Raw genomic sequence first — 26869 nt, forward strand, 5'->3', positions numbered from 1 at the left:
TCCCAAATCTGACTTGTGTGTCTCTTCTGGAAAGCTGGAGGCACCATCTGGTATCAGCCATGAAATACAAATTGTATAATTTGGGTAAATCTACATAATAGTCAAATGCTCTGATATTTGCGTCTAATATTGACATTGCACAAAATAAAGATGGATGGTAAAGTTTGCTTAATGGTTTAAGCTAGGCTACAGAGGGTTGCAAGGAGGAAGAGAAGATCCTCCTGGCATGGCACCTGCGAAGGGAGCGCCCCTGGGTAGCAGGATACCTGTGGTTCAAGTGCAGACCCACACTGGCCCCTGTGGTCCCTGAGGTCCCACCTAGGGATGCAGGCTGTCGGATTCCCCCTCCTGCCATTGGGACCCAAGCACTGTGCTCAAGCTGGAAACAGGGTCTGGTGAAGTTGAGCCAGGTATCTCCTTTGTCTCTGGCCCCATTGCCTCAACTCTTGGCAGACAGATGACCCCCAGGGATCTTTAAACCTTGGTGCTGGGAAGTGCCTGGTGTATGGGTTGGGAGTTCATTAAAAGGCTTGTCCCAGCTGAGAGGCTAAGACTTGGCCTCTAACCTTGGCCAGCACTTGCATGCCCTCATCCTAACCCTCCCCATCCTCACATCCAGGTCCTCACTGGGGCAGATGGTAGAAGCAGGGACTGGGGTGCTGGGTATGGCCGGGGGCATATGGGGGTGGGTGAACCGGGGGCATATGGGGGTGGGTGAACCGGTGGCTGAGAACCTGTCCCCAGAAGGTGATAGGGGGCAGGACCATGTATGAGATGAGGCTACAAACTTGGAGTACATGTTACATCTTCCCATTGAAATTTGCTTTACGAAACATAAATTCAGACATAAAATTATTTCAAGACAGTGACTGCAAAGCATTAAACCCCAAGGCAGGGGTTCTTCTGAGAGTAGGGCCTTGTACAACTGTATCAGTCACAAGTCCATTCAGCCACCTCTTTGTTTATAAGATACACCCAGATACTTCTGACTCTTATACTCAAGACCCCACTCTTTAAATGTATTTGCTTTCTCCTGCCTATTTGAACCAAACTCAAGGATAGAGTGCCTGTTTGTTGAATGAATGAATGAATGCAAGTATTTAGGGAAAAGCATACACATATTATAACATATATACAGACACATGAAAAGCATCTATATTTTGCCATGCCTCTGATTCTCATTGTTTGCAAATAAAGCGTTTACTTCGTAAATATGGTTTTGGACCACTGAATTGTATTTTCCCTGAAAACATGATCAAAGGACTGCATGTATTTGTTTAGTTGTGGCAACAATCAGGGCTGAAGTTAAGTGTGTTTTCCTAACATGTGGAAATTTCAGCAGTATTAATGATTCTTTTCTAAGGATTTGCAAGCATATTTTTTTCTTTTTCAAAAACATTTTACTGCTCCTTTTATAGTTTTTCTTTTCTTTATCCCCCCTGATGTCTACTTTTATTTAGAAGACTATTAATGCTAAAGAATTGTCTAAGAGAACAATTAAAACTCTGAAATGAATTCTAATATTTTTCATTTTAAAGTTTAAAACACAGTTTCCTATAAGAATATCATATCTAAATTTAAAAATGTTCTGGAAAATAGTATTAATTTTCTTCTTGTTTGCTTTCAGAGTATCTTGATCACATTGGAAAGCTTGTTAATTAAATTTTATTAAATAGCATGACTTAAAATATTATATGTTTTATTATCTAAGTATAACTTGTCAATGCTTGGATATATTTTGATGTTAAAATGCCATTTTAGTGTATGGTGTTAGGTAGTGTTCTAATTTCATTCTTTTACATGTAGCTGTCCAGTTTTCCCAGCACCACTTATTGAAGAGGCTGCCTTTTCTCCATTGTATGTTCTTGCCTCCTTTGTCGTAAATTAGGTGCCCATATGTGCAGGGGTTTATCTCTGGGCATTCTATCCTGTACCACTGATCTATATTTCTGTTTTTCTGCCAGTACCATACTGTCTTGATTACTGTAGCTTTGTGGTATAGTTTGAAATCTGGGAGTCTGATTCCTCCAACTCCGTTTTTCTTTCTCAAGATTGCTGTGGCTATTCGGGGTCTTTTGTGTTTCCATATGAATTGTAAGATTTTTGGTTCTAATTCTGTGAAGAATGCCATTGATAGTTTGATAGGGATTGCATTGAATCTGTAGATTGCTTTGGGCAGTATAGTCATTTTCACAATATTGATTCTTCCAATCCAAGAACATGGTATATTTCTCCATCTGTTTATGTCATCTTTGATTTCTTTCATCAGTGTTTTATAGTTTTCTGAGTACAAGTCTTTCGCCTCCTTAGGCAGGTTTATTCCTAGGTATTTTATTCTTTTTGTTGCAATGGTGAATGGGAGTGTTTCCTTAATTTCTCTTTCTGATTTTTCATTGTTGGTGTATAGGAATGTCAGAGATTTCTGTACATTAATTTTGTATGCTGCAACCTTACCAGATTCATTGATTAGTTCTAGTAGTTTTCTGGTGGCATCTTCAGGATTTTCTATGTATAGTATCATATCACCTGCAAACAGTGACAGTTTTACTTCTTTTCCAATTTGTATTCCGTTTATTTCTTTTTCTTCTCTGATTGTCATGGCTAGGACTTCCAAAACTATGTTGAATAAGAGTGGTGAGAGTGGACATCCTTGTCTTGTTCCTGATCCTAGTGGAAATGCTTTCAGTTTTTCACCATTGAGTATGATGCTTGCTGTGGGTTTGTCATTTATGGCCTTTATTATGTTGAGGTAGGTTCCCTTTATGCCCATTTTCTGGAGAGGTTTTATCATAAATGTTGTTGAATTTTGTTGAAAGCTTTTTCTGCATCTATTGAGATGATCATATGGTTTTTGTTCTTCAATTTGTTAATGTGTATCACATTGATTGATTTGCTTATACTGAAGAATCCTTGCGTCCCTGGGATAAATCCCACTTGATCATGGTGTATGATCCTTTTAACATGCTGTTGGATTCTGTTTGCTAGTGTTTTGCTCAGGATTTTTGCATCTATGTTCATCAGTGATACTGGTCTGTAATTTTCTTTTTTTGTGATAGCTTTTTCTGGAGTTTATCTTAAACTCCAAATGGATTAAAGACTTAAATGTAAGACCAGACACTATAAAACTGTTAGAGGAAAAAATAGGAAAAACACTCTTTGACATAAACCACAGCAAGATCTTTTTTGACCCATCTCCTAGAGTAACAGAAATAAAAACAAAAATAAACAAATGGGACTTAATTAAACTTAAAAGCTTTTGCACAGCAGAGGAAACCATAAACAAGACAAAAAGACAACCCTCAGAATGGGAGAAAATATTTGCAAATGAAACAACAGACAAAGGATTAATCTCTAAAATATACAAACAGCTCATGGAGCTCAATATCAAAAAAAAAAACAATCCAGTTAAAAAATGGGCGGAAGACCTAAATAGATATTTCACCAAGGAAGACATATAGATAGCCAAGAGGCACGTGAAAAGCTGCTCAACATCACTAATTATTAGAGAAATGCAAATCAAAACTACTATGAGGTATTACCTCATGTCGGTCAGAATGGCCATTATCAAAAAAGCTAGAAACAATAAATGCTGGAAAGGGTGTGGTGAAAAGGGAACCCTCTTGCACTGTTGGTGGGAATGTAAATTGATACAACCACTATGGAAAACAGTATGGAGGTTCCTTAAAAAACTAAAAATAGAAATACCATATGACCCAGCAATCCCACTACTGGGCATATACCCTGAGAAAACCATAATTCAAAAATAGTCATGTACCACAATGTTCACTGCAGCACTGTTTACAATAGCCAGGATACGGAATCAACCTAAATGTCCATCGACAGATGAATGGATAAAGAAGATGTGGCGCATATATACAATGGAATATTACTCAGCCATAAAAAGAAACGAAATTGAGTTATTTGTAGTGAGGTGGATGGACCTAGAGACTGTCATACAGAGTGAAGTAAGTCAGAAAGAGAAAAACAAATACCGTGTGCTAATACCTATATATGGAATCTAAAAGAAAAGAATGGTACTGATGAACCTAGTTGCAGGGCAGGAATAAAGAGGTAGACATAGAGAATGGACTTGATGACATGGGGTGGGAGGGCGAAGCTGGGGCGAAGTGAGAGTAGCATCGACGTATATACACTACTGGATGCAAAATAGTTGGCTGGTGGGAAGCAGCAGCAGAGCACAGGGAGATCGGCTTGGTGCTCTGCGGTGACCTAGAGGGGTGGGATAGAGAGGATGGGAGGGAGGCTCAAGAGGGAGGGGACATGGGGACGTGTGTATGCATATGGCTGATTCTCTTTGTTTTGCAACAGAAACTAACACAGTATGGTGAAGCAATTATACTCCAATAAAGATGTATTAAAAAAAATTGTTATCTTGGAGTTTTCATTTTCAGATCTGTATAATCAGCAACATCTTTGCTCAAAAAAAAAAAATACCATTTTTAGGATTACAGGTGAAATTGAGCGTCTGAATTTTGTTGGCCATTAAAAATCCCACGGCTGTTGTTGTAAGAATGCTTGCTGGAGCCCTGGCCAAAGTCCAGTCTAAGCAATAACATCCTACTCAGTATACCTCATGGTCCTGTGAGGACTGTCAATTATTAAGGCATTCTTCTTTGCTTCCTCCTCTAAACAGCTGTGAAACATTCCTGAATTCATGTTCATGACTTTTTCTATATCCTGTTCAGTCCAAGTGAAATGAGCCTTTCATTATACATATATTATCTGCAGTGTTGCTAAGTGCATACATTTAAGGTTATGCAACTCACTGTTAAATGAATAATCTTTTTGGAAATTAAAGCAGAATGCTATGTAATCAATATTAGATAACATGCTGTGAATGAATTCATCTTTGACTCAGTTTTATAAAACACACCAAGTACATCACTTCATGTCAAAACAATCATTAAGGGCCTTTAAGTGGTCTTGAAAATTACCTGTTCTAATGTGAGTAGGCACGTACTCAATTAAATGAGGCCTGAAATATGCTTGGCATTGGCTCAGCTCAAAGTCAGGAAACAGTTCTGTTTTTGTGGCTTAGATGCAAATCATTTAAAAATGGTGCTGGACAGCAACATTATAATTAAATGAGGAGAGAGAAATCTGGAAAGAGTGTATTGTAGATTAAACTGAAAACAGTGAAAGTAAATACAGTTATTAATCTGATTTTCTGTACCATCCCAAGGCAAGAAACATAATTTATTAATTTTCATGTAAACAATTTTAATATTTTGAATATGTATATATTTATATTAGCAACTTTGCACATAGAAGACATCATTGATTTGTGTAAAATTATTGACTAAGAGTGGAATGTTTACAAAGTGGAATGTGTTGAGATTCAGCTCATGGAAGGCATTTTGAATAGGCCATATCACAGTGCCTGGAATTTCTTTGCTCTGATGTCACCCTCTGTTAATCCAGTGTTCTCTTCAAGTCCCATACCACATCTTCTCCCTGATACCTTCACTGTGTATTTCCCTAGAGCTCGGGGGTCTTTCTCTGGACACTGAAGAAATTTGCTGTCCCTCTGCATCTATATCACTTGCCCTTCTCTGATGCTAGATTAAACTGTTTAATTTTTCATATCTTGCTGTTTTTTTAAGTTTTCAACTATATTTAAATTTCCATTATGGCAAGCCCTGTGATTTATATATTTCTTTTGTTCTTTTACAGTGCTTTGCAAATATTGATTAATTTATAATGCAGCTTAGGGGTTTTCATTTTAACTTTTCACATATTTATGTGTAACTATAAATATAAAGCCAAGAACTACATAATTTTTTTCAGAAAAGCAAGGAAATTGTGAACATTGTTATCAAATCATTCACAGACAGTACTGAGACCCCAGCAAGCAGCAGTAAATATTCCTTTTATTATCAAGGAGCCACTATGAGTAAAGAAAAACTATAAGGAGCAGAAATCTGTTAGTGGAAGGGAAAAAGGAAGTGAGGAACTAGATATCGATCTTGCCAAGTGAAGCAGTGAAAGAAAATATTACACTGTGAACTTCTTTCCACTATTTTCTCAAATTCACTCCAGCAACTCAGGTTAAGAGAACAATGGCTGAGACGTTGGAAATAAATCCAACCCATCTGATAAATCCCTAGGAAACGGGAAATAACACAATTAATGAGAAGAGGAAAGACTTTTTTAGAGTTTCAGTACAGTTAGTTTTTTAAATCAAACGTGGTGTTCTGAAGCGTGACATACTCCTTATATTTTTAATAACACGTTACCTTGATGTTCTTTTGCTTTTTAAGATAAGCTGTATGTGGAAAATTGTATCTATTGATTATCTGCATCAAGAACTTGATTAAAGAGCAAAACATTTGGTTAAAAGGGTAAACTGAAGACCTTCTCAGCTGACTAGTCAGTGCCATCGTGCTGGTCACGGAGCACGGTCTTTAGCGATAGCGTGGAGGCTCCATGGGAAAATGAAAAGAGCACAAAATAAAGGGTCTGAAGCCCTGGGCTTAACCTTTATTCTCTTTTTTTCCCTTCTCTCCCTTCTTCCCGTCTTCAAACATTTACTGAGAATCTATTATAGGTACACTGAGACAGTTCATCTCCTTGGGCTGACAGTCAAGTGAGGGAGACAAAAAAGCATTGGCAGTCACAGTATTATATGGTAGATGCCATCATGTCGCAGGCACACAGTATTGTGGTAGCCTTCAAAGGGACTGGTTGCCTTTGGCTTATCATCCAACCTTCAGTTTTTTGTATAATTATATGTATTCTAGCTTCTTCATGAGGTTGTTGTGAGGCTCAAAGGAAGCCACTATATGTTACAAAGTATTGTGACTTGTACTTGCAAATATCGATAGTTATAGGTAATAGCAGTAATTTGATAAAATACAGGGCTGTCGTGAAAACTTGGTATATAGAATCTAAAAAGAAATTGGTTTTACTAAAGAACGTTTTTGTTTTCTCTAATATGAAATCCTAGGTTTTCATTTCCTTTTTGAAATCCCCATGGTTCATTCTGAAAAAAAATTTTTTCTATGTTAATTAGTACTCCCACACTACCTTTTCCATACTTCTCTTTATGCATTTATTGTATTGTACTGTAATTACATATTAGTTTTATTTTCTCCACTAGATCCATCAGGACTTTGAGGGCAGGGTTCACGTTTGGTCATCCTTATGTTACCGGTGGCAACCATATATAGTACATGATCAGTGTGTGTTTGTTAAATAGATTAGAGAAGGAATTTTCTAGTGAGGTTTCTTTGTGTTTTTAATTATAATATCTACTAGGCAAGAGAGATAATTTTCTTTGTTCTATTAAAGATAATATCCAGGCATGTGACAATAAAGAATTCTAGATATTGTGTGCATCGAATTAGGCACTCCGAACATGGCCTGTCTTGCCCATGGTCCAGAGGAAAGAAGAAAGTTAATAGTGATGTAATCATTGACAGAATGGAGATCTTGGAAAAGAGGAAATGTTAGTGAGGTGTGGAGGTTGCTCAGTGTAGAAAGTATTTTTAGATATCTTAACCTCTTTTTTCACTACCAAAATCTTTCAAGGTCATCTTCTCTGAACCTCAAGTTTTCTTGTCTGTAGATAAGAGAATTGAACCAAATGATCTTTAATGCCCCATCTAGCTTGAGGATTCTGTTTGGAGATTGATGGTTGAATAAAATAAGATATTATCCCTGCATTCTGTTAAATGTTATTCACCTTCATTCTTCCCATGTCTTTATTATACAGACATTATCAAACAACATTAAAGCATATTGAAGAAAAGGCAAAACATTCAAGAAGATAGGACTTGAATCAGGCTTTACAGAATAAGAGGTATATGGGCAGATGAAAGACATGGGGATGGCCATGGATGTGATGAGGAAGAGCAGTAGCTTCATGCTAAGGGGGTGTGATGAAGTTGGAAGATTAGATAAATAGAGAGGGCCTGAAATGCCTTGGACAGTTCCCATTTAATTCTATAAGCAATAGAGGACCATGTTCAGGCAGGAAGAGAAGACGAAGTTGTACCTGTTGAATGTCATCAAAGGCTTGGCAGGGGATGAAACCAACGTGAGAAAAAAGGAAGAGAAGAGGAAATTGTTCATGACACAGCTGGCATAGGGCTCTGTTAAACGAAGAGAAAGACTGGAATGGACACAAGTCCTGAAAGGGAGGAGGGCTGATTTTGCCAAATGGTTATATCATTCAATTCAAAAGAGTTAGAAAAGGTGCTTACAACTGGAGGGATGTGGCAGCTCAGCGGGCCTTTACCTCTCTGGAGTATTGCTCATAACTGATAGAAGATTTATCTCAGCTGTCCAGTGTGATTTGCAAAAATGTATATTAATGAGCTTCAGGAGATATTTCCTATCTTTGTTGAAAACAGGTGGATATTTGAATCTCTCAATAACTAAATGAAGGCTAATCCGTCCTCCTATTTTAATAACGTCCCTTAATCTCCACTATTGAAGAACAGACATATATCAGGGTTATTTTAAAAATTATTATTATAGGGAATGTTCTGGCATGTCTGTACTTTTTATTTTCATGTAATTGATTTTTTTTTCTAGTATTCTTTGTATTTCTTTCTACTTCTTGAGTTTGGAATTCTAGAATTACTTCAGTATTATACCATGTAGGAACATAGACGCTTGGCTTGACAGTGCTGCTGACAATTTATATGTCAGGGTGTATCTGCCTAGCATATTCTTTGCTGTTTTGCATTCCTTTGCAAAGTATGCCTTTGTTTAATCTTGAGGGAGTGGGCTTCTCCGATTTTCCATATACTCAGGACATGACATTTACACAGGCAGTGACTGTTCTGCTCTGTATAGAATGCAGATGTTTGCACTTTCACACAGTTTCTTCAATCGCCTCTCCATTCCTTTTGCATACTGCAAGGTGTCTAATCTATGGTGAAGGATGGAGACATTTTTTTCATGTAATTTCTAAGAAAAATTACATGGCTTATGACAGGCATATCGTGCTTCCTTTCCAATTTACCTCATTTATTTCTAAAATTCTAAAAGTCTGTTTTTATATCACAGTTAGCACATTATAGAAAGCCTGGCTAATTAATTATTAGCCTTTGAAGTCGTAAAGTCCTTTTCTAGCAGTAAGCATTTGAAGCTAGATAATGTCTTATAAAAACTAAATGTTAAGTATTTTTATAATTTTGTATTGTTATCTTCATTAGATAAAATAGAAAAATTTTCATCCAGCCTAGGAATTTAAGGTGATATGTCTGTACACATGATACTCGGATGAATTTTAATACTATTACTTAAATATATGAATGTTTCCTGGGGGAAGTAATTGATACCTGTAAAGGCCAGTTTCTGCTTGTCTATTTTAAAGGTTGATTTTCTGTTTTTAGAAAATGGTCTTGGCACATTAAAATGTTTATTATAAACCTGCTGTATATATCTGTATCTATATATTTATATCTGTCTCGCTATTGTTCTATCAATCAATCAATCAATTTAACCCACACCAGTATCTGGGCTCTTTCTCTTCACCTGACTTAGATCTTGGTTTTCCAAGGAATGCAGTGGTCCCCTCACCTGTTTCCACTTGAAACAATGGTTTGTGCAGTACATTAAGGCAGTTATGAGGGTGTCAGTGACCCCAAAGGTAATTATGGTGGTCAAAGCCAGCTTAGGAGAATGGTGATAGTGATGGACAGCAACACCAGCCATGGTGAAGGAAGTGATAGGGACTTTTTTCTGAACTTTTAATAGCCTCATATCTGTGCTTCTACAAGTTCTTAAAAACCCTGTGGGATAGACAGGGAAGGGTCATTTGTTTTCTTTTTGTTTAGTATTAAATTTTTTATTTGCAGACAAATTTACAATTTATAGTTGAGAAAGCAGAATTAAAAGATGAATAAGTGATTCATTTAGACTTCAACAACAAAGTAGGTGCTCAGTTAATATCACTGACTGGTGAGAGTAAAAAGAGACCGAAACTGGGGTCTCCTGACTCTTTGTCCTGTGACATTTTTGACTACCTCTTTGCATTTTCTAAGGCTAAAAATCCACTTTTTTAGGTATGCATAATTTACAGCAAATTTTAAGGTATTCTTTGGTTGCTATAAATTGAGAAGTGGTCTTTGTTGTTTTGCCATTTCTAATTGTTAAATAACCATGTAGTGCATAGTGAAAAGACACTTGCAGACATAGTACATTAAAGTCTTTAACGCTATCGATCACTGTTTTTGACCTATGTCATTTTTATCTCCACAGAAATTGGCCCAGTAACAGTTACCACAGATCCCAAGAAGTTTCAGTATGAACTCAGAGAACTCTATGTTCAGGTGAGTTCTTGCATTCAATTTTATTTCTTTTAAGGGAAAGGAAAATCATGAACTTTTGGCTGATTTTCTTTAGTTTTAAGTCTGAAAGCAGTGATTATTGGTTTTTAAATTCTAATACCACTTTTTCTGACTTGATTTGAATGATAGCTATGGTAGTGGGACAGATTGGGTTCAAAATATCACCTTTATTTATGCATTGTTTATGGCCGCTTCCATGCAACAATGGCAGAATTCCATAGTTGTGACAGACTGTATGATGCTTTAGAGAAGAAGTTTACTGACTCCTGCTCCAGATGACTCCTTTCACTGAGAATCATAAGGAGCAGTTAATTCTTTCCCTGTAATAGTAATGGTATAATTACAGTAATCTTGATATTCTTTGCTGTAAGTCATCTTTATAAAATTTTTGACTGTAAGTATAATTTTGTTAGTAGAGAAGATGAATAATTGGTTTAAATGTTATTCTGAAAACAGGACTTGGAAATAGGGTTGATATACACCTTCTCCTCATTGCTGCTTTGAGGTCATTATTCCCAAATCCATTAATCAAAAAAGAATTGCTTCTTTGAGGCTGTTTTACTGTCCTATCCTCCAGGGATGGTCTCTGCTGCAATCACCTACAGATCTTTTGGCCACTCCTCATCATTCATTTAAACTATTGATACCCAAATCATTGGCTACCTTTCCCCTTTCGGGCTGCCATCATTCCGGGGCACTTCAGCATTGATGGGAATGACCTGTCAGAACCTTCTCCTCTCAGTTCTTTGACCTGCTATTTGTCTTCAATGACCTTGTCATTACTCCATCTCAGTCTTCTATTCTCACACACACCCTCTGGATCTTATGATCACCCCAATCTGTTCCATCTCTCAGATCACTAATTCAAGCAGCTCCACCAAGCTTGTTTTTGCAGCTACTTACACTACAACTACTCCTTCACCCTCATCAAACACTCTAGTCCATTGACCCTTATCCTGTCTCCCAGGCCATCAGATCTCTCCTTTTTCACTTTCTTCCAATCTAGCTCAGAGTCCTATCATTTCAAAAACACTCCTTTTCTTTCTCGTCCATTGCTTTTCTGTTCAAAAGGCAAAACCTCATTCCTGAATGACTGCAATTATGTCCACCAATGGCCAAGTGCTGTTGAAACCTCACAACATGGCAGGTTGCTTCCACTGTAAATACATAACCACCTATTTTCACTGGACTCTTAATACTTCCATGATCCTACTGTGTTTCTTTGGTCAATTAAATCTCCCATTCCTCTCAATGACAGTTGCAAATCTTTTCTATTCTTCTTAAACCTCTATCCCATTACCCTTTTACTACTAGCTATTTCAGCTAATGATCTACTCTGAGCAAGCTATCTCACTTACTGTTTCACACACAGGCATATATAAATGGAAGCCCTCTGCTTCCCCGTACCTAGCATGTCATCCACCTACATCTGGTATCCATCCTATCCTCATTCTCTACTTAATCACAACTCCTTAGCTTTCTCAGGATCTTAACCTGTAAAACTGTTTTTTTCTTTTTTTTTCAACTGCTTAAGGGCTCCCATTTACTTTTAAATATGTTTAAGTCTCCCCCCAAAACAAATGCATCCCAACAAATCAAACCATTATAAGCAAAACAAAATAAACAACAACAAATCTCTGTTTTTCTCAAATCCTCCTACAAATAACTTATCTCTCTCAGTTCCTTCAGTGTCAAGAATATTGTCTGTATTGACTGCCATCTTTTCTTCACATCCCTTCCCCATCTACTCCTCAGTCTATTTCGATCTAGTCGCCACACCCCTGCTCTGTCAAAGTAGCTCTAGTTGGTGATACATGATTTGTATTTTGCTAAATGCAGTGGTAACATTTCACTTGTCAGCATATTAGATTAACATCTTTGTAATTCTCGGCAATACTGGCCTCTCCCTTCTTCTTGAGACATTCTCTTCCCTTATGTATGCTCTCATTTTTTTCCCCACTTTTCCTCAGCTTCCTAGGCAGCTCATTTCTGTCCAACTGGCCATTAAGTGTTTAGGATCCTAGAAGGTTTTGAAAGTGGCCCTATTTTTTCTCTCATTTTTATATCTTCTCTTTAGGAGAAATTATCCATACCCACATAAATATGTTTCTAGCCTAGGCCTCTCCTCTGAGAAATAGACCCTTGTGTCAGGCTCTTGGATGTCACAATGGCCCTCCAAAGTGAAACTCACAAATGTTCTCTTTCCACTGCCCCAAATCTGGTCCTAAATCCTTGCTCTTTGTTCTGTGTTTGTTATCTTTGTGAATGATGCCTACAATATTCTGGTTATACTACCAAAGATCTAAGTTATCCTTACTATATCCGTTCCCTGCCTCTCCACCGCCCCCCTCCCAACCCCAATATACAAACCATGAATCAAGTCTTGGTTTTTAACTTTCTAAATAATTTTGATATCAATTGACTTTTCTCCTTTTCTATTGGCACTGTCCTAGTCCCAGTTACTGTATCTTTAGGCTAAATTAATGCAAAAAAGCTTCTAAGTGATTTTCCTTCATTTACTCTTCTTTTTATTTTTCCAGGCCTTTCTCTACTCTGACAGGCAGACAAAATAATCTCAAAATACATCTCTGAACATTTCCCCCTAATACCCTGTCCACTCACCTCCTACCCCCATCTCATCAAAGTCTTCCCAAGTTCATGAGTGACCTGAGGCCTGTCAACCTAGAGCCCTGCCTAGAGCCGCTCTCTTCCCTTGGGCCCTGAGCTCTGCCATAGGGGCCTTGCATAGAGCCTCCTCCTGTCTGTATCCCCACCTGTCTCCCCACAGGGCCTTTGCACATGCTGTTCTCCTTGCATAGGAAGTTCTTGTTCTTCATCCTGCCCTCACCTCTATGCTCCTTTAACCTAGTTTAAAATCCTATATTCAGAATCTCATCTGGAATACCACTTCCTCAGAAAATCCTGCCCTATCCTCCAGGCTTGGTCATATCTCACTGCCTCTCTCTGTCACAAACTAGTTGGCATTTCACAGTGAAGAACTATGTCTGATTTAGCTCATCAGTGAATCCCTTAGTAAAATGCCTGGCATATAGAACGTGCTGAATTTTTGATGAATGCAAAAATGAATGAACAAACTAATGAACAAACCATTATGTACAAATTAACAGAGTCCAAATTAGAGTTTGAAGTTTAATACTTTATTGGTTCACTGTAGGGTGCGTGACTTGATTTGGAATTATATACGGTATGAGCATAATTGGGGCATAGGATGAAAAAGACTCAAAAGTTTGGCATTCCAAATATGTATTCCATCGTGATTCTTTTATTGTGACTGTCTTTATTTTTAATTTGCATACTAAATTGAATTATGTTTCATAAATATCTAAATAGGTGTATATAGTTATCCCTTGACTGTTTTTCTCTTTTATTCAATTTCTTCTGATAATCTTTTTCATTAATCCTCCATTTCCTTTCTCTTAAACCATGTCATTCTTTTTCAGTCATTATCTTGATACTTACTGACAATTTACTTTTCTATCCCTTGATATAATAACTTCTTTGCCGCTTTGGATGTCCACATTCTTTGAAAAAAACTTTTACAGAAAAATTTCTATCCTGTACATGGATCATAGGAATTAGAAATTGTACTGCCCTAATTGTTTAAAATTTTTATGTTCTGGTATTTTGTCATGAGCTCCTGAGGGCAAGAGCCTTGTAGCTCTCATTGAGCCTCTGGTCCACTGCGGGATGAACTAGTGTCGGCAGTAGAGTGGACTCAAATAGCTATAAATGAATGTCATACACGGGTGGCTTCTTTTAAAAATGTATATTTAACAGTTAAACTATATCAAATATAATACAAGCTTTACTTTGGTGGTACAAAAATACTTAAAAACCTAATCATCAGTTTTCATTATATAAAGATTCAGAAGGGCCAAGTAATGGAGATTTCTAGCTGATAGAATGTTAGGAAGAGATTTACTCTATTCATTTTTTTTCTCTGCAAAAAAGAATTCAGCTGGGATATATTCTTGGAAATCTGGCCCGAATGAAAATGCCTACATTCTCAATGAGACCTGGAGCTGGCACTTCCTGATTTCCTGCCTCTCCCCTTCTTTTGTTCAGACGGATCTTCAGGGATTCTTAATCATACTCCATTGATTCTCTCCCCAGCCAACCTCTGGAATTGAACTTGATACAGACACTCTATAGGGTCATATAACATCTCTGTTCAAGAAAATAATCTTTCTTTCTCCCCTGGAATGAAAGCTGGTGTCCATTTCTCTGGAGATTTCCTCTTTACTGTCTGCATCCTATGGAATTTATTTTTGAATTGTCTTGGGATCCAAGGGGATGCTTAATTAGAACAACCAGCCAAGGAAGAAATCAAATATTTACTTTTTCTCTTCATTCAAAATCGTGCATTGTTATAGGCATTGGGAATACCACAGAAGTGTTTTTACTTTCAAAGTTTCTAGTGAATTATTCCTTTTTTAATCAATGGCAAAAAATTTCATCAAGTAAGGTTCAAATATGACAAGACACTAGGCTACATTATCGCTTAACATCTAACCTAAAGAATATATTTTGTTTTCTCTTCAGTGTTTTCTTAGAGAATATTTTATTTCATAAATCACTCTGAGAAACTAAAATTTACAAATTTCATAAAATTTTAGAATAATACTAAATTGTGTGTGTGTATAATTTCCAGACACTTCTTCAGTTCCCCTTCTACCATTTTTAGTAACTCCCCCCAAATCACTGATATAAAGAGCAACAAGGATTGCTATCTTATTAAAATTAACTTGGAATTTCTGAAAAAGAAACCTTAAAAAATATTCCTTTCACACTTTAATCGTTTTGAAAGCAAGAAAAGTAAATTCAGTGGGAAGTAAATTAAATAATTGCCCATTAACTTTTTACTAGGTTCAGCTATTTTTCCTGTAGGGATATGGAATTCACTTGAGGAAAAGCAATTTAAAAATTTCCAAGAAAAACATGACAAAAATAGCTAAACTTAAATCATTAAATTTATAACATTAATTTCATTTTCCTTCATCTTCTTTCATCTGGAATGCAGAGAAGTAACTTGAAAAGTATCTGAGCTTTCTCTCTGGGGAAAAGAAGGGAAGACAAATGATAGCAATGGTATTCAAATCACACAGGGCTTTGGGAATTAATATCCTTGTAAATATGCAGTGCGAAGTCCTGCCTCAGGTCACATTCTTTGTAAGAAACTATAAAGCTTGTTGATTTTTAGAAAATGGTATTGGCAATGGTATGCTTTCAAGCCTTTTATACAAACATTTTAAAGAACAAAAAGCATATTAGTCAAACATTTGAAGTGTAGAGAAGGAAGATATTTCTACAGTAATGGAATTACAATTTTTTCATATAGATGATTGATCCCCAGAACTGAAAAATTTCACACATAATTTAGTTTTTCTTTGAGAAGTGTTTTGATAAAATTGACCTTAATAAAAGCAAGAATAAGAGTAAAAATATGTAGAACAGCATCATGACATAGCAACAAGATAGAGTTGTGAAGATTAGGGTAAGGTCCAATTATTGTCATTCTTTAACTGAAACAGAAGAATAAACTGAGGTTAAGGGGAAAAAATGTTCTGCTGTAGTATAAGAACAGTTGATGTTAGAATTAACTGCCAACAGAGAATATGAAAAACTGTGGCCAGATAGGCAAAGACTGTTAAAACAGAGGATAATGCTGATTTATGATGTCAATTCAGTGTACATTTTATTTAATTTCAAGTATTCTAAATCATGCTACTGTGCAAAAGTGTCCTTTTTATTTCTATGTTTATAGAAGTCTTCTATATGAATTTAAAAAACAAAACTGATACATAACCAAAAAAATTAAGAAAGTAAAAAGAAAAATTGACTAGAACAAGAAAAGGGAAAGGATTATATGTTAGGATAAATATAATGTAGAGCTATAAAAGATGTGATTTTCATGTTTGGTGTTGGACATGATTCAACTGAAGAGAGCAGTTTTCATTTCCATTTAAGTTTTCTTAATATGCATTTGACTTACAAATATGCATTCGACTTACAAATGCATATATATCAGCATATATATACACTTTTACAGGAGGAATGGCATGTATTTAATTGAGGGAAGAAAGTGAGATAGAGTCCAATACATAAAATTCATAATACGTGTGAAAGCTACAAGAATAGTAGAACCAGCATCTGGCTCAAAATAAGGGCTTGATAAACGTTAGCTATTGTTACTGCTATTACTACTACTGTCTCTAGTACTCCGAGGTTCTTTTAACAGAAATAATCAAATAATTATACCATAAATGAACAACAACTATGGAACATGTGCCTTGTGAAAGATTTTGCATGTATTTTAAAGTCATCCTCTCATTTCAAACCTACACAAATATTAATCTTCCTTTTTTGCAAATGAGGAGAGTCAAGCTTTGAGATCTTAGGTAACATGTCTTACTCAGGTCACCAAACTGGCAAGGAGCAAGGCTAGTCTCAAAAGTGGAGGTATTTAATGTCAAAGCCAGTGTCCTTTTTCACTTTGCTACTTTTCTTCTAAAGATTGGTTTAAGTAACCTTATTAAGCTAATCAAATTTACGTTTATTTATATAATTTCTCTTTGTATTTTACTTCAAAGTAGGAAAGTAGAGAATTAAAGACAGATGTAGGTCTAGGGCTGGTCTCATCCTCAACGAAACAAGTTTATTTCTTAAAGATTTTGACTTCCTCTTCTACCTCCAGTCACTTTGGGTTATTGGCTCACCTAAAGTTACTGAGCAGCTAATGAGAATGATAACTGTAAATTGAAAATTACTCCCTTTGCTCAGCATGTGTTCATGCTACTTAGCGTGGTAAGCTTATTTAAGTGTAACCTCACAGTCACCTTGGAGAGACACAAGAACAAGATGCATTTTAAGAGACTGAAAGGTAGTGTTTATCCTGCAGTTGTATTTGTAGGCGGTTTTGATTATTTTTATTGTTGAAACTTCTTGGTGCCTGAATGAAGCATCTATTCAAACTTTAGTTTGCTGCTGGAGTTTTCTGCTAGGGTAATAAATTCTCTGAGGGACAAACAATCCTGTATTCCCAAGAAGTGAGGGATGGGGACTAAAATAAGTGACTGGAGGGCACCGAGTGGGAATGATTGGCTCCTTTCTAGCTGTCCATCCTGGTATTCCTATCCAGAAGCAAAGAGTTGGCTGATTTCTTAATGATCTTTTGTGTGCACTTCAAAGGACAAAGAGTATAGAAGGGTATTCTGACCGTTGCATTGCTTTTTCAAAGCAGAATACACACACACTTAGAATGGGGTGGGTGTGGATTATGATGGGACATTTCTTGATTTTCTTTTCAAAGTGTGGATGTGTGGGGATGTTCTTAAGGGTACATACATAAGTCATTGTGGAGTAAATATTGCAAATATATGTGACAGAATAACATTTAGGAAGAGGACTCCTTTGACCTATGATGACTGGATTTATTCCATTCATGCTATTAAGTCAATCAAGGGATTGCTCTGTTCCCCACAATAAGTACTATACCTGATTTTGTCAGGTTTTAGGTGATGGTAAGGATGGAGGTCAAAATGTTTTTCTTGGGAGAATGTTTCTTGATCTAAAGCCATGACTCCTAGAAAAAACCTATAAACCTCACTTTCAACAAAATGGAAAATTAAAGAGTTTCTTTAAGGAAAATTAAAGAGTTTCTTCTCAATCCAAATTGATCTGAAGCAGTTCTCAAGAAGCCATCTTTTTTTCTTCTTAGGCCTTGAAAAAGTCTCAAGAAGACTAGTAGAGTCTTGGTTTTGGTATTGACTTTGCATATTATTTGTTCAGTTATCCCTTCAGATGTTCGGATCCCTTCCAGAAACTTATCAGTACCACAGGCATGAACTAGCATCAGTTAGAGATTTGATAGCACTGGCCTTCCTCAGCAGATGATACCTGGGGCTCCTGTGGAGCAATATCTGGGAGCCTCTGTTGGTGTTCAAGGCTGATACAGGCTTTCTTGGGCAGGAGTATCCCATTACTGAATACTGGTCCAGTCACCAGCTAAGTCCCTCAGGTTTCCTTATGCAAACTTTAAACCGGGTCTCCATTCTTCTATATTCATGTTGATTTTTAAAATTCCTCATTTATCTACTCTCTCTATATATTAGTCTCCTCCTTTGAGATGACCTAGATCTTAGTTCACCAATTTTGTTTAATGACTACTTACTTGTTCTAAAAAAAAAACAAACAAACTTATCTATCTCCAACTTCTATATAAAGGTAATATTCACAAATTATAATGATTTTATTAGTAAAAATACATTCTATTAATTTTTTTCATGAAGACCTATTATAACCTACATAGTATAAATATATTTTTATCACTTTAAATAAAAAGAATCACAACATTACAACTTCTTCAATTAGTAACAAAGATAATGCCAAATGTGCTGGAAAGCATGTAAAATCCATATGTGAATGTTGGAACAGAAAGGAAGAGAAAGTGGGCAGGTAGAGTCTGAGGTAGTACAGAGGAAAGGTAGAGAAGGGTCATAGCAGAGAGAAGACAGGAAGAAAGAAAGCCTTCCCAGAGGAAGTGCAAGCAGGGTGAATGCCTAGCCCTTGAATAAGCAAATGATGATTGGCTACAAGGGCCTCCTTAGACCATGCCCCTGCCCTCTTCTGGCTCCTTCTCACTGAGCAAACAAGAGAGACATTTGAATCTCTCTCAAAGAGACATTTGGAGACCAGGAGTCCTTTCCAACCAGAGACCAAGGCAGTGTCTTAATTTGATGGGAAAAGAAAAGGTCCCAATAAAAAGGTACAGAATCCTTGAAGGAGGAGGGAATTCTCTTAAGTAGCAGAGAAGAGGAGGATTACTGAAATGGATACTGAGAATTCCAAGATATCATTTTGCAGTTTCCCATTTTTGCCTGGAGGTAACCCTGCACACTTCTATATGTCTCCTGATCATGAGAAGCTATTCGGTGGTGTTTTTGTTATGCTTGGTTGCTTCCACGCTGTTTCCCTCTTGAAAGGACCATGGTCTATTATAATTCATGTAAATTATGAAGCTTTTGAAATGTTTTAAGGTATGAAGGCACATTATTTTCTGATTTATTAATCAAGATATTGAGCGTCTGGTACATAGTCTCTTCTTTATGATTATTTAAATGGAAGTGAACTGAATATCCTCTTAAGGCTCAACATGAAATAAGTTCCAATAAATGGAAAGATCAATTTCTGAAGAGTTAGACTCCTACTACTGACAGGTGATAACCTGAAAGCCTGGAAAGGGTTGTCATTGTTAACCTTTAATATTCCTGGAATTGAGATCAGCAGTTCTTTGATGCCTTGATTTGGATTCCACCTTCTTCAGACTAGTAAAGGGCAGCATGGTGGACTGCCTGGGATGCGGTATTTTCTTTTTTTGATTATGGAGATTTGAAGTTTGGGCTCTGAAATATTCTGTCCCTCAGTACATCCCTGCTGTATTTTCTACAAGTGATGAATACCAAATGTCACTGATGCATTAGGATTCTACAGTCATTTTGATTTACTTTATACTTGATTGGGAGCAACTTTAATTAAATTCAATGTAATTTAGTGGTTTCCACATGTACATTCTGTTTTCTGGGTTATAGAATCGCACAGCTGTATTTTTAGAAAGAGAACTGAGGGTGGTAAACTTTTGTTCAGCTTGTAACTGAGTTTCATTTATAAATTTTATATGTAAAGGGAAAATTATGCAAATAAGACATCCAAAACAATGGGTGTTCCATGTGAAAGGAAAATACAGTTTGACTCTGAAACTAGGCTTAGTAGGTTGTAGTCATGTTAGAATAAGGGTAAATATTGTAATGCCAATAGACATTCTTTTGGACTCAGGCATGAGCCTACCAAAAATGTTTCATTTTTTGATTGCTTAGAATTAGGCGTAACTGGAAAACAACTGGTATAAACACTAATTCATTGAAAATAGCTGATGAGAATAGAAGAATTGAAATGGGTTGGAAGAGAAATAATAAGGCATGGGCAAGGGCCTGCTTTGAGATTAGCCCTCTTCCTTCTCTGATCCCTTGTTTGATGAGCGTTTTCCCATTAGGTTTTGGACAGAGACCTCATTTTTCTCCAACTCCTCTCAGGGTTTAAAGGTTCAGTTTCTTCCAGTACCACTCCCACACTGTCTTGTATTTAGAAAAGACAGCATGGTAATCTGTTTTATTACTCCCTTGACTGATAGCATTTCTATTCATTCTTATTTAATCTTGTTGACAGGAATTTATTTTCTGAACATAATTATCACTGTAATTCTGAGGTTACCATTTTTTTCCCTTTAATTTCAAGAGCAGTGTTTCCTGTGAAAGGGCACATACTTCTCTTTTTTCAGTAAACATTTTTTTCTATCTGAAGTGTCTTTGGCAACTTGGTAAGTTGTTGCCATCAGTAGAATTATAAAGACAAAATGATGAATGAAACTACTGATACAAATTAGTTATATTTCAGAATTCAAATAAAAAACTCTAAGTTAACAAAGTCAGGCCCTTCTTATATACCTTTAGGGAATTATGCAATTCAATGCATTATGCAACTTTATCTCCCTCACAACTTTCATTTTCATGTGTCTGTGCAGGTTTATGTGGTTTCGGGGGATGAATATACATTGCTGTGTTTGTTTTCTGTTAAATATAAAAATTGACCTCATGATGCAGGGTGGGGGGAGGGAGGTGGGGAGGGAGAAAGAGAGAGAGAGATAAGAGGGAAGAAGAGGGAGGAGGGGGAGAGGGGAGACGTGGGGGGAGTTAGTTTTATATATCACAAGAATATATATATATATACACGCACACGCGCACACACACACACACATATATATTCATATATGTATTGCTTACTTAAAGAACAACTTTTGGCACTTGTATTTTCAGGAGACTTAGCTCTGGAATTTTACTACTTGAGATGGTCCAGGCTTGAGCAAAGCTCAGACTGAATACAGCGAGTGTGTCTAGATTGTGTCAGGATTGCTTTGCACAGTCTCATTCACCCATTTACACACTATTCATTCACTTATCCATTCATTCATCAAACAACAATGGAACACTTACTAAGTTCCCGAAGGAACAATGATCTAGTGGGAGGAAGCAGATAAGTTATACGGACAAGTCAGCGAATGCTATAATAGAATGAACAATATTCTGTGGCCATCCAGAAGAAGGAGAATCTTTCTTCTGCTGCTTTTACAGTGTCCCTGACAAGCTGCTTGCAGCCACAGAAGTAGATGAGGAAATAAAATGCCACACTGCTGTTTGCGTGTCGCCAGGCAGAATTGAGTTCCTAATCCCTGCTCTTTCACGTACTGGTTGTATGATCCTGGGAAAAGGGTTTTCAAGATTTAGTGCTCTGTCAATAAAATATGCTAAAAATGCTACCTCCTCCATCAATTGATGTAAAGCATAAATAGCGGAGCATGTGTGATAATACCGTCTCAGTGCTTGGTGCACAATCGATATCCATTGAGTTAATACAAGTAGAGTGTCATCACCAACAAAGTATCAGTTAAATAAATGAGACTTTTCATAGATTCACGTTCATCTATTCCAAATTTCTTCATCATAGATGTTTTGTAGAATATTATTTTACTTATCCATTTGGTATTCAGGTCAAAACAGAAAATGTTAAGACTTTTAAAGGACTACCTTTTTTTTAAGTTTGGAACTAAAAACTTAAAACAGTTTGTTTTTATAATTTCAGTGACAATCCCATTGCACTAATTTTATAATCTGTACATGAATTTGACCCAAATTAACCTAAAGTATCTGACTTTGTTAGGCTTATTTATAAGCATGGACGTTTTGACAATGGTTCTCAGTCCTGTTCTGACAAATTTACCTTTTAGCTAAATTTAATGATCAGAAGATCAGTTAATGATTTGGGAAACACTATTAGCGAACCTGTGAGTTAAGTTTCTAAGATATTTTATATGTTTATGTAAATATATAAAAACTTTATTTATAAACTTTGTGTGTGTGTGTATGTGTATGTTTAAACAAAGTAAGTGATTTATAGATTTTTGGAGTAGATTTTAGCTTGATTCCTAAACCTTAGTAAATTAAAACAACTTGAATTTTTGTTTCTAATAACTTCTTCCAGGAAGCAAAGTTCATGGAAGACTTTTAGATCAGATCAACAGCTTTACAAATAATAGTCTAGAATGAAGCCTACATAACTAAACCAAACATATCATTCTAAAGCAGTGCTGTCCAACAAAAGTAGAATGTGAGCCACATATGTAATCTTAAAAGACAGTTGAAATTAATTTAAATAATCTAACCCATTATATCTAAAATATTATCAATTTAACATGTCATCAGGATAAAAATCAGTACTTCAGTTTTCAAATTTAAATTTTAAAATAAAATAAAACATTCAGTTCCTCAGTTTCACTAATCTTATTTCAAGTGTTCAGTAGCCACATAAGGCTAGTTAGTGGCTACTATAGTAGATAGCACATATCTGAAGTCTTCCTTTTATAGATCATTTTAATGGTTACTTATGATTTAAAATGATTAGAAAATTAAACTCAAGTATCAGAGAGGGACCTTTTATAAGGCTATAACATTATATGTTAACTTCTTTTGGAAAAAAGAAGCTTATTTTTCTTTTCAAGAACCTACATGTACAATGACATAGGCAAACTTCCAAGGATTCTAGTGGTCTTTAGAGTCTACTGCTGGGTGATGTTGAGGGATGAGCATCCCGAGGTTCTCTTAGAGTAAATTTGAATGCAAGTCAAGTGGCTCAAAGATTGTTCTCCACTCAGTAACTGGACAAGATTTATCATTCTTGCCATTCCTAACAAGTATCTCTGAAGATTGACTTAGCTGTTCTGATTTTTGGCCCACAGACAGATGACTTCTCCTAGCCCCTTGACACTAGGTGACAATGAGCAGAAAGCAATTCATCTCTCCATAGAGTTATTTACCACAGAGCATTATTGTGTACTTGGCCATTTAACAAATGCTGTGGAATGGATAACTTATATTGTGATTCCACTCAGGTGCACAATGTCAAGTGCAGGTGAGAAATTGTTTTTTGCTTAAGCTGCTGAAAATACAGTAGGAATCGAATACATTTTTGAGCAGTCCAGAATATTCATTACAGATATGTAGAGTTGGCTACAAGTAAAAATTATTCCTATCCAACATACTAAAGTTACCAATGTGCCCAGTAGCTTTTTCCCACTTTCCTAGCCCACAAATGCTCACTCAGGGGCATTTGCTGCACACGGTAATCCCTCCAAATAACTGTTATGCCAAGGAAAATATGTTTCATTATTAAAGAATAGAGCAAATTAGAGTACATCTGAAGAGGGAGGAAGTACATCTGAATGGGAGAAAAGAGAACATTTTAAAGAGGGGAAGGCATAGTATCTCAACCTTGGAAGGAAAATAATTCAATTTGACAAATATTTACTCAATAATTACTGTACGTCAGCAAATGCTATGAACTGAGTTCTCAAGGACTTAGCACACAGTTCCTGCCATCAAATAGCTTATAGAAAATGGCAGATTTTAGACATGCATACATCGGTAAGGAATGTTTGATGGTGGAGATGCAGCAGAAGAAAGATTACTTGAATGAAAGTACTAAAGGAATTAAGATGTGAAGCAAGGGGCATAATTAAAGAACAGGAAATAGCCTCAGATTAACGGAAGCAATTTTTTTCTTCGAGTTTTATTGAGATATAATTGACATACATCACTGTATTAAATTTAAGGTGTACAGCGTGATGATTTGACTTCCATACATCATGAAATGATTATCGCAATAAGTTTAGTAAGCAGTCATCATCCGATATAGATATAAAACCAAAGAAATAGAATAAAAATTTTTCCCTGTGATGAGAACTCTTAAAGTTTACTTTCTTAACCACCTTCATATACAACACACAGCAGTGTTCACTATATTTATCATGTAGTATGTTACATCCCCAGTACTTCTCTTACTTTTAACTGGAAGTTTGTACCTTTTGACTGCCTTCATCTAATTCCCCCTCCCCCTGCCTCTGGTAACCAAAATCTGATTTCTTTTTCTGTGAGTTTGTTTGTTTGTTTTTGAAGTATTATTGACCTATAACACAGTTCCTGTTACACAACATATTAATTCAATATTTCTGTACATTTCACAATGATCACCAAGGTAAGTCTAATTACCAAGGAAGCGATTTTTGAAGAGGGAGCATCAGGAGATAGAAAGCCAGAAAGATAATTTGATCCAACACAGTGGTTAGTGAAAGATTTTAACTAGGAACGTGATATAGACGGCTCTTTACTTCAGGAAATATTAAGTTTGGTGGTAGGAAGAGCAGATTAGATAGGAGGCTATACTTATAATAAAATTAATGATAAGAGTGAATTGTAGGAAGTAAAGAGGAAGGGAGGGGACAGATTCATGATGGGTGTAGAAGGAAAATGGTTTGACCACTGATTAGGTGAAGAAAGAGGGAGGAGTCAAAGATGACTCAGGTTTTGAACTGAACATCTAGGCAGATGCTACCATTAACAAAAATAGGGAAGATATGGTTGGGGAAAATACGGTGAGTTCCATAGTAGATGCACTGAATTGTAGACACCTGTAAAACGTCTAGGAGTAGATGTCTAACAAGCACTTGTAAATAGAAAATTGGAATTTGGGAGATAAGTACAGTCTGAAGATACAAGTATACAAGTTTTTGAGAACAGTATTATCTGTTAAGCTAGATCCTGTGAAAATGCACATAAGTAAAAGAGGATAGGAGATATTTACTGAAAAAATAGAAGGAACTGCTAACTCAATAAAATTTCTGGGAGTCGGTAACTGTTATCTTCTCGAAAGTTACTGCAGTGTCCAGCCGTCTACTATTAAGAAAGTGGCATAATATTTAATGGGTGTCTCAATTTTAGAAGTAATTTGTAATAGTTGGTGCTCAGTTCCAACTCATTGAATAAATGATGTTTAAAGGCTGTAAGTACTGAGTGGCATCCAGTGCAAGAAAAGATTCTTCAGGTGGTCCAGGCTAAAGTGTAAACAATTCTAGTGCTTGGTTCTTATGACCCTGATTAGATCTGTGGTGCTCAGGGTATCTGTATCAGAATCAGAGATTGTTTGGAGCCTAGGGAAAGCCCCAATAGGAGAATCAAGTAGAATCTTCAGAGTTTAGAGGTAAAACCTTATACCTTTCATCAAGTAATTATTTTTTTTTTTGAGAAAGAGCTCTTACTCACTGAGTTCTAGTGGACCGTGGAAACACGAGGCCCCCCAGGATCCCAAGCTGCCCTGCTTTTTTATTTGATTGTCTTTTCTAGGCATGAGTTCCTTAAGGACAAGATACTTTGGCTTATTCATCTTTGTGTACCTAAATCCTTGCAGGGTGTTTAGCAGTTATTCATTGCTCAAAACATATTGGTTGAAAGTCCATTTCCTTGGCCCTGTAGTTATTGACATCTAAGGAAATAATCAGACATGAGAAAAAAAAATACTATAATATATTATATATATTATAAATATAAGCATATCTATAATAGATTTGTATTTATTTATAACAGAGGAAAATTTGAAAGAGACTTAATATTTAACCATAGAGAAATGCCTGACTAAATTATGGGATGTAGACAGAATATCATACAATCATTAAAACCTGTGATTTTGAAGAACATTGATGACATGATAACATAAGTAGGATATAGCTCTAAATTTAAAATATAATGTATAAAATGGTAATTACAGCATGCTCACAGTTTTATCTATCAATTCACATGTATTGGAAGGAAATAAGTGTGACAAGAATTCCTCTTAGGGTGAGGACTATTTTTGTTTAGGAAGGTATACTGAACCTAATCGAGTAGAAAATAAAACACAGAGATCATGTGTTAGTAGTAATGATGAAGCAGAGTGAAAAGAGTGACAGAGGGGGTGTATTTTATATAAGGTGGTCATGGAAGGCTTATCTGATAAGTCACATTTGGACAGAAACTTGGGTATAGGAGATGAAACAGTGTGTTTGTTTGCTGGTGGGAATGATCCAGTAAAGAGGGAATGTTTGACAATGGAGTGGGGAGAAGGGACAGCCATAGGAGCCATGTCCTTGATTAGGCCCAGGTGAGAAGTTAGCCTAAGCTGTGAGTGTAAATGATTCCTTCACCATGAAGGCAGGGCATGTGCCTGCTGTTGCTGGAGGTTAATTGGTATCGGTGCGGAAGTTTACGAAAGTTCTCTTCTGATTGCTTCTGTCTTCTCAGTACAGTAGAAGAAAAGTCATCAAATAAGAGTGAGAAGGGATAAGGAAAGAGGGAATGTATAAAATAGTCATGTATGAGAGTGGGAGTCAATCAATATTAGTTAAAAAGCATATAACAATTTCTATTATTTTCTGTATTTTTGGTGAATTTTTATTATTTTTTTCTTTTCCTGACTCTTTTAAGTTTAATTTATTTACTTATTTTTATTGAAATACAATTGATTTACAATGTCGTGTTAGTTTCAGGTGTACAGCAAAGTGATTCCGTTATATATACATATTCATCTATTTTTTTCAGTTTCTTTTCCCA

At 36.2% G+C, this 26869-nt stretch overlaps 1 protein-coding gene across 3 annotated transcripts in view; it reads left to right on the forward strand.

Moving 5' to 3' along the window:
• HMCN1 (hemicentin 1) overlaps positions 1–26869 on the forward strand; it is a 506773-nt gene that overhangs the window by 106532 nt on the left and 373372 nt on the right. For all 3 annotated transcript variants that reach the window (XM_036867831.1, XM_036867840.1, XM_036867846.1), the window contains exon 2: positions 10234–10304. In XM_036867831.1, the coding sequence (XP_036723726.1) occupies positions 10234–10304 (71 nt within the window). The remainder of the gene's footprint in view (positions 1–10233; positions 10305–26869) is intronic.

The sequence above is a fragment of the Balaenoptera musculus genome, chromosome 1, assembly GCF_009873245.2.
Source record: "Balaenoptera musculus isolate JJ_BM4_2016_0621 chromosome 1, mBalMus1.pri.v3, whole genome shotgun sequence".
NCBI lineage: Eukaryota > Metazoa > Chordata > Mammalia > Artiodactyla > Balaenopteridae > Balaenoptera > Balaenoptera musculus.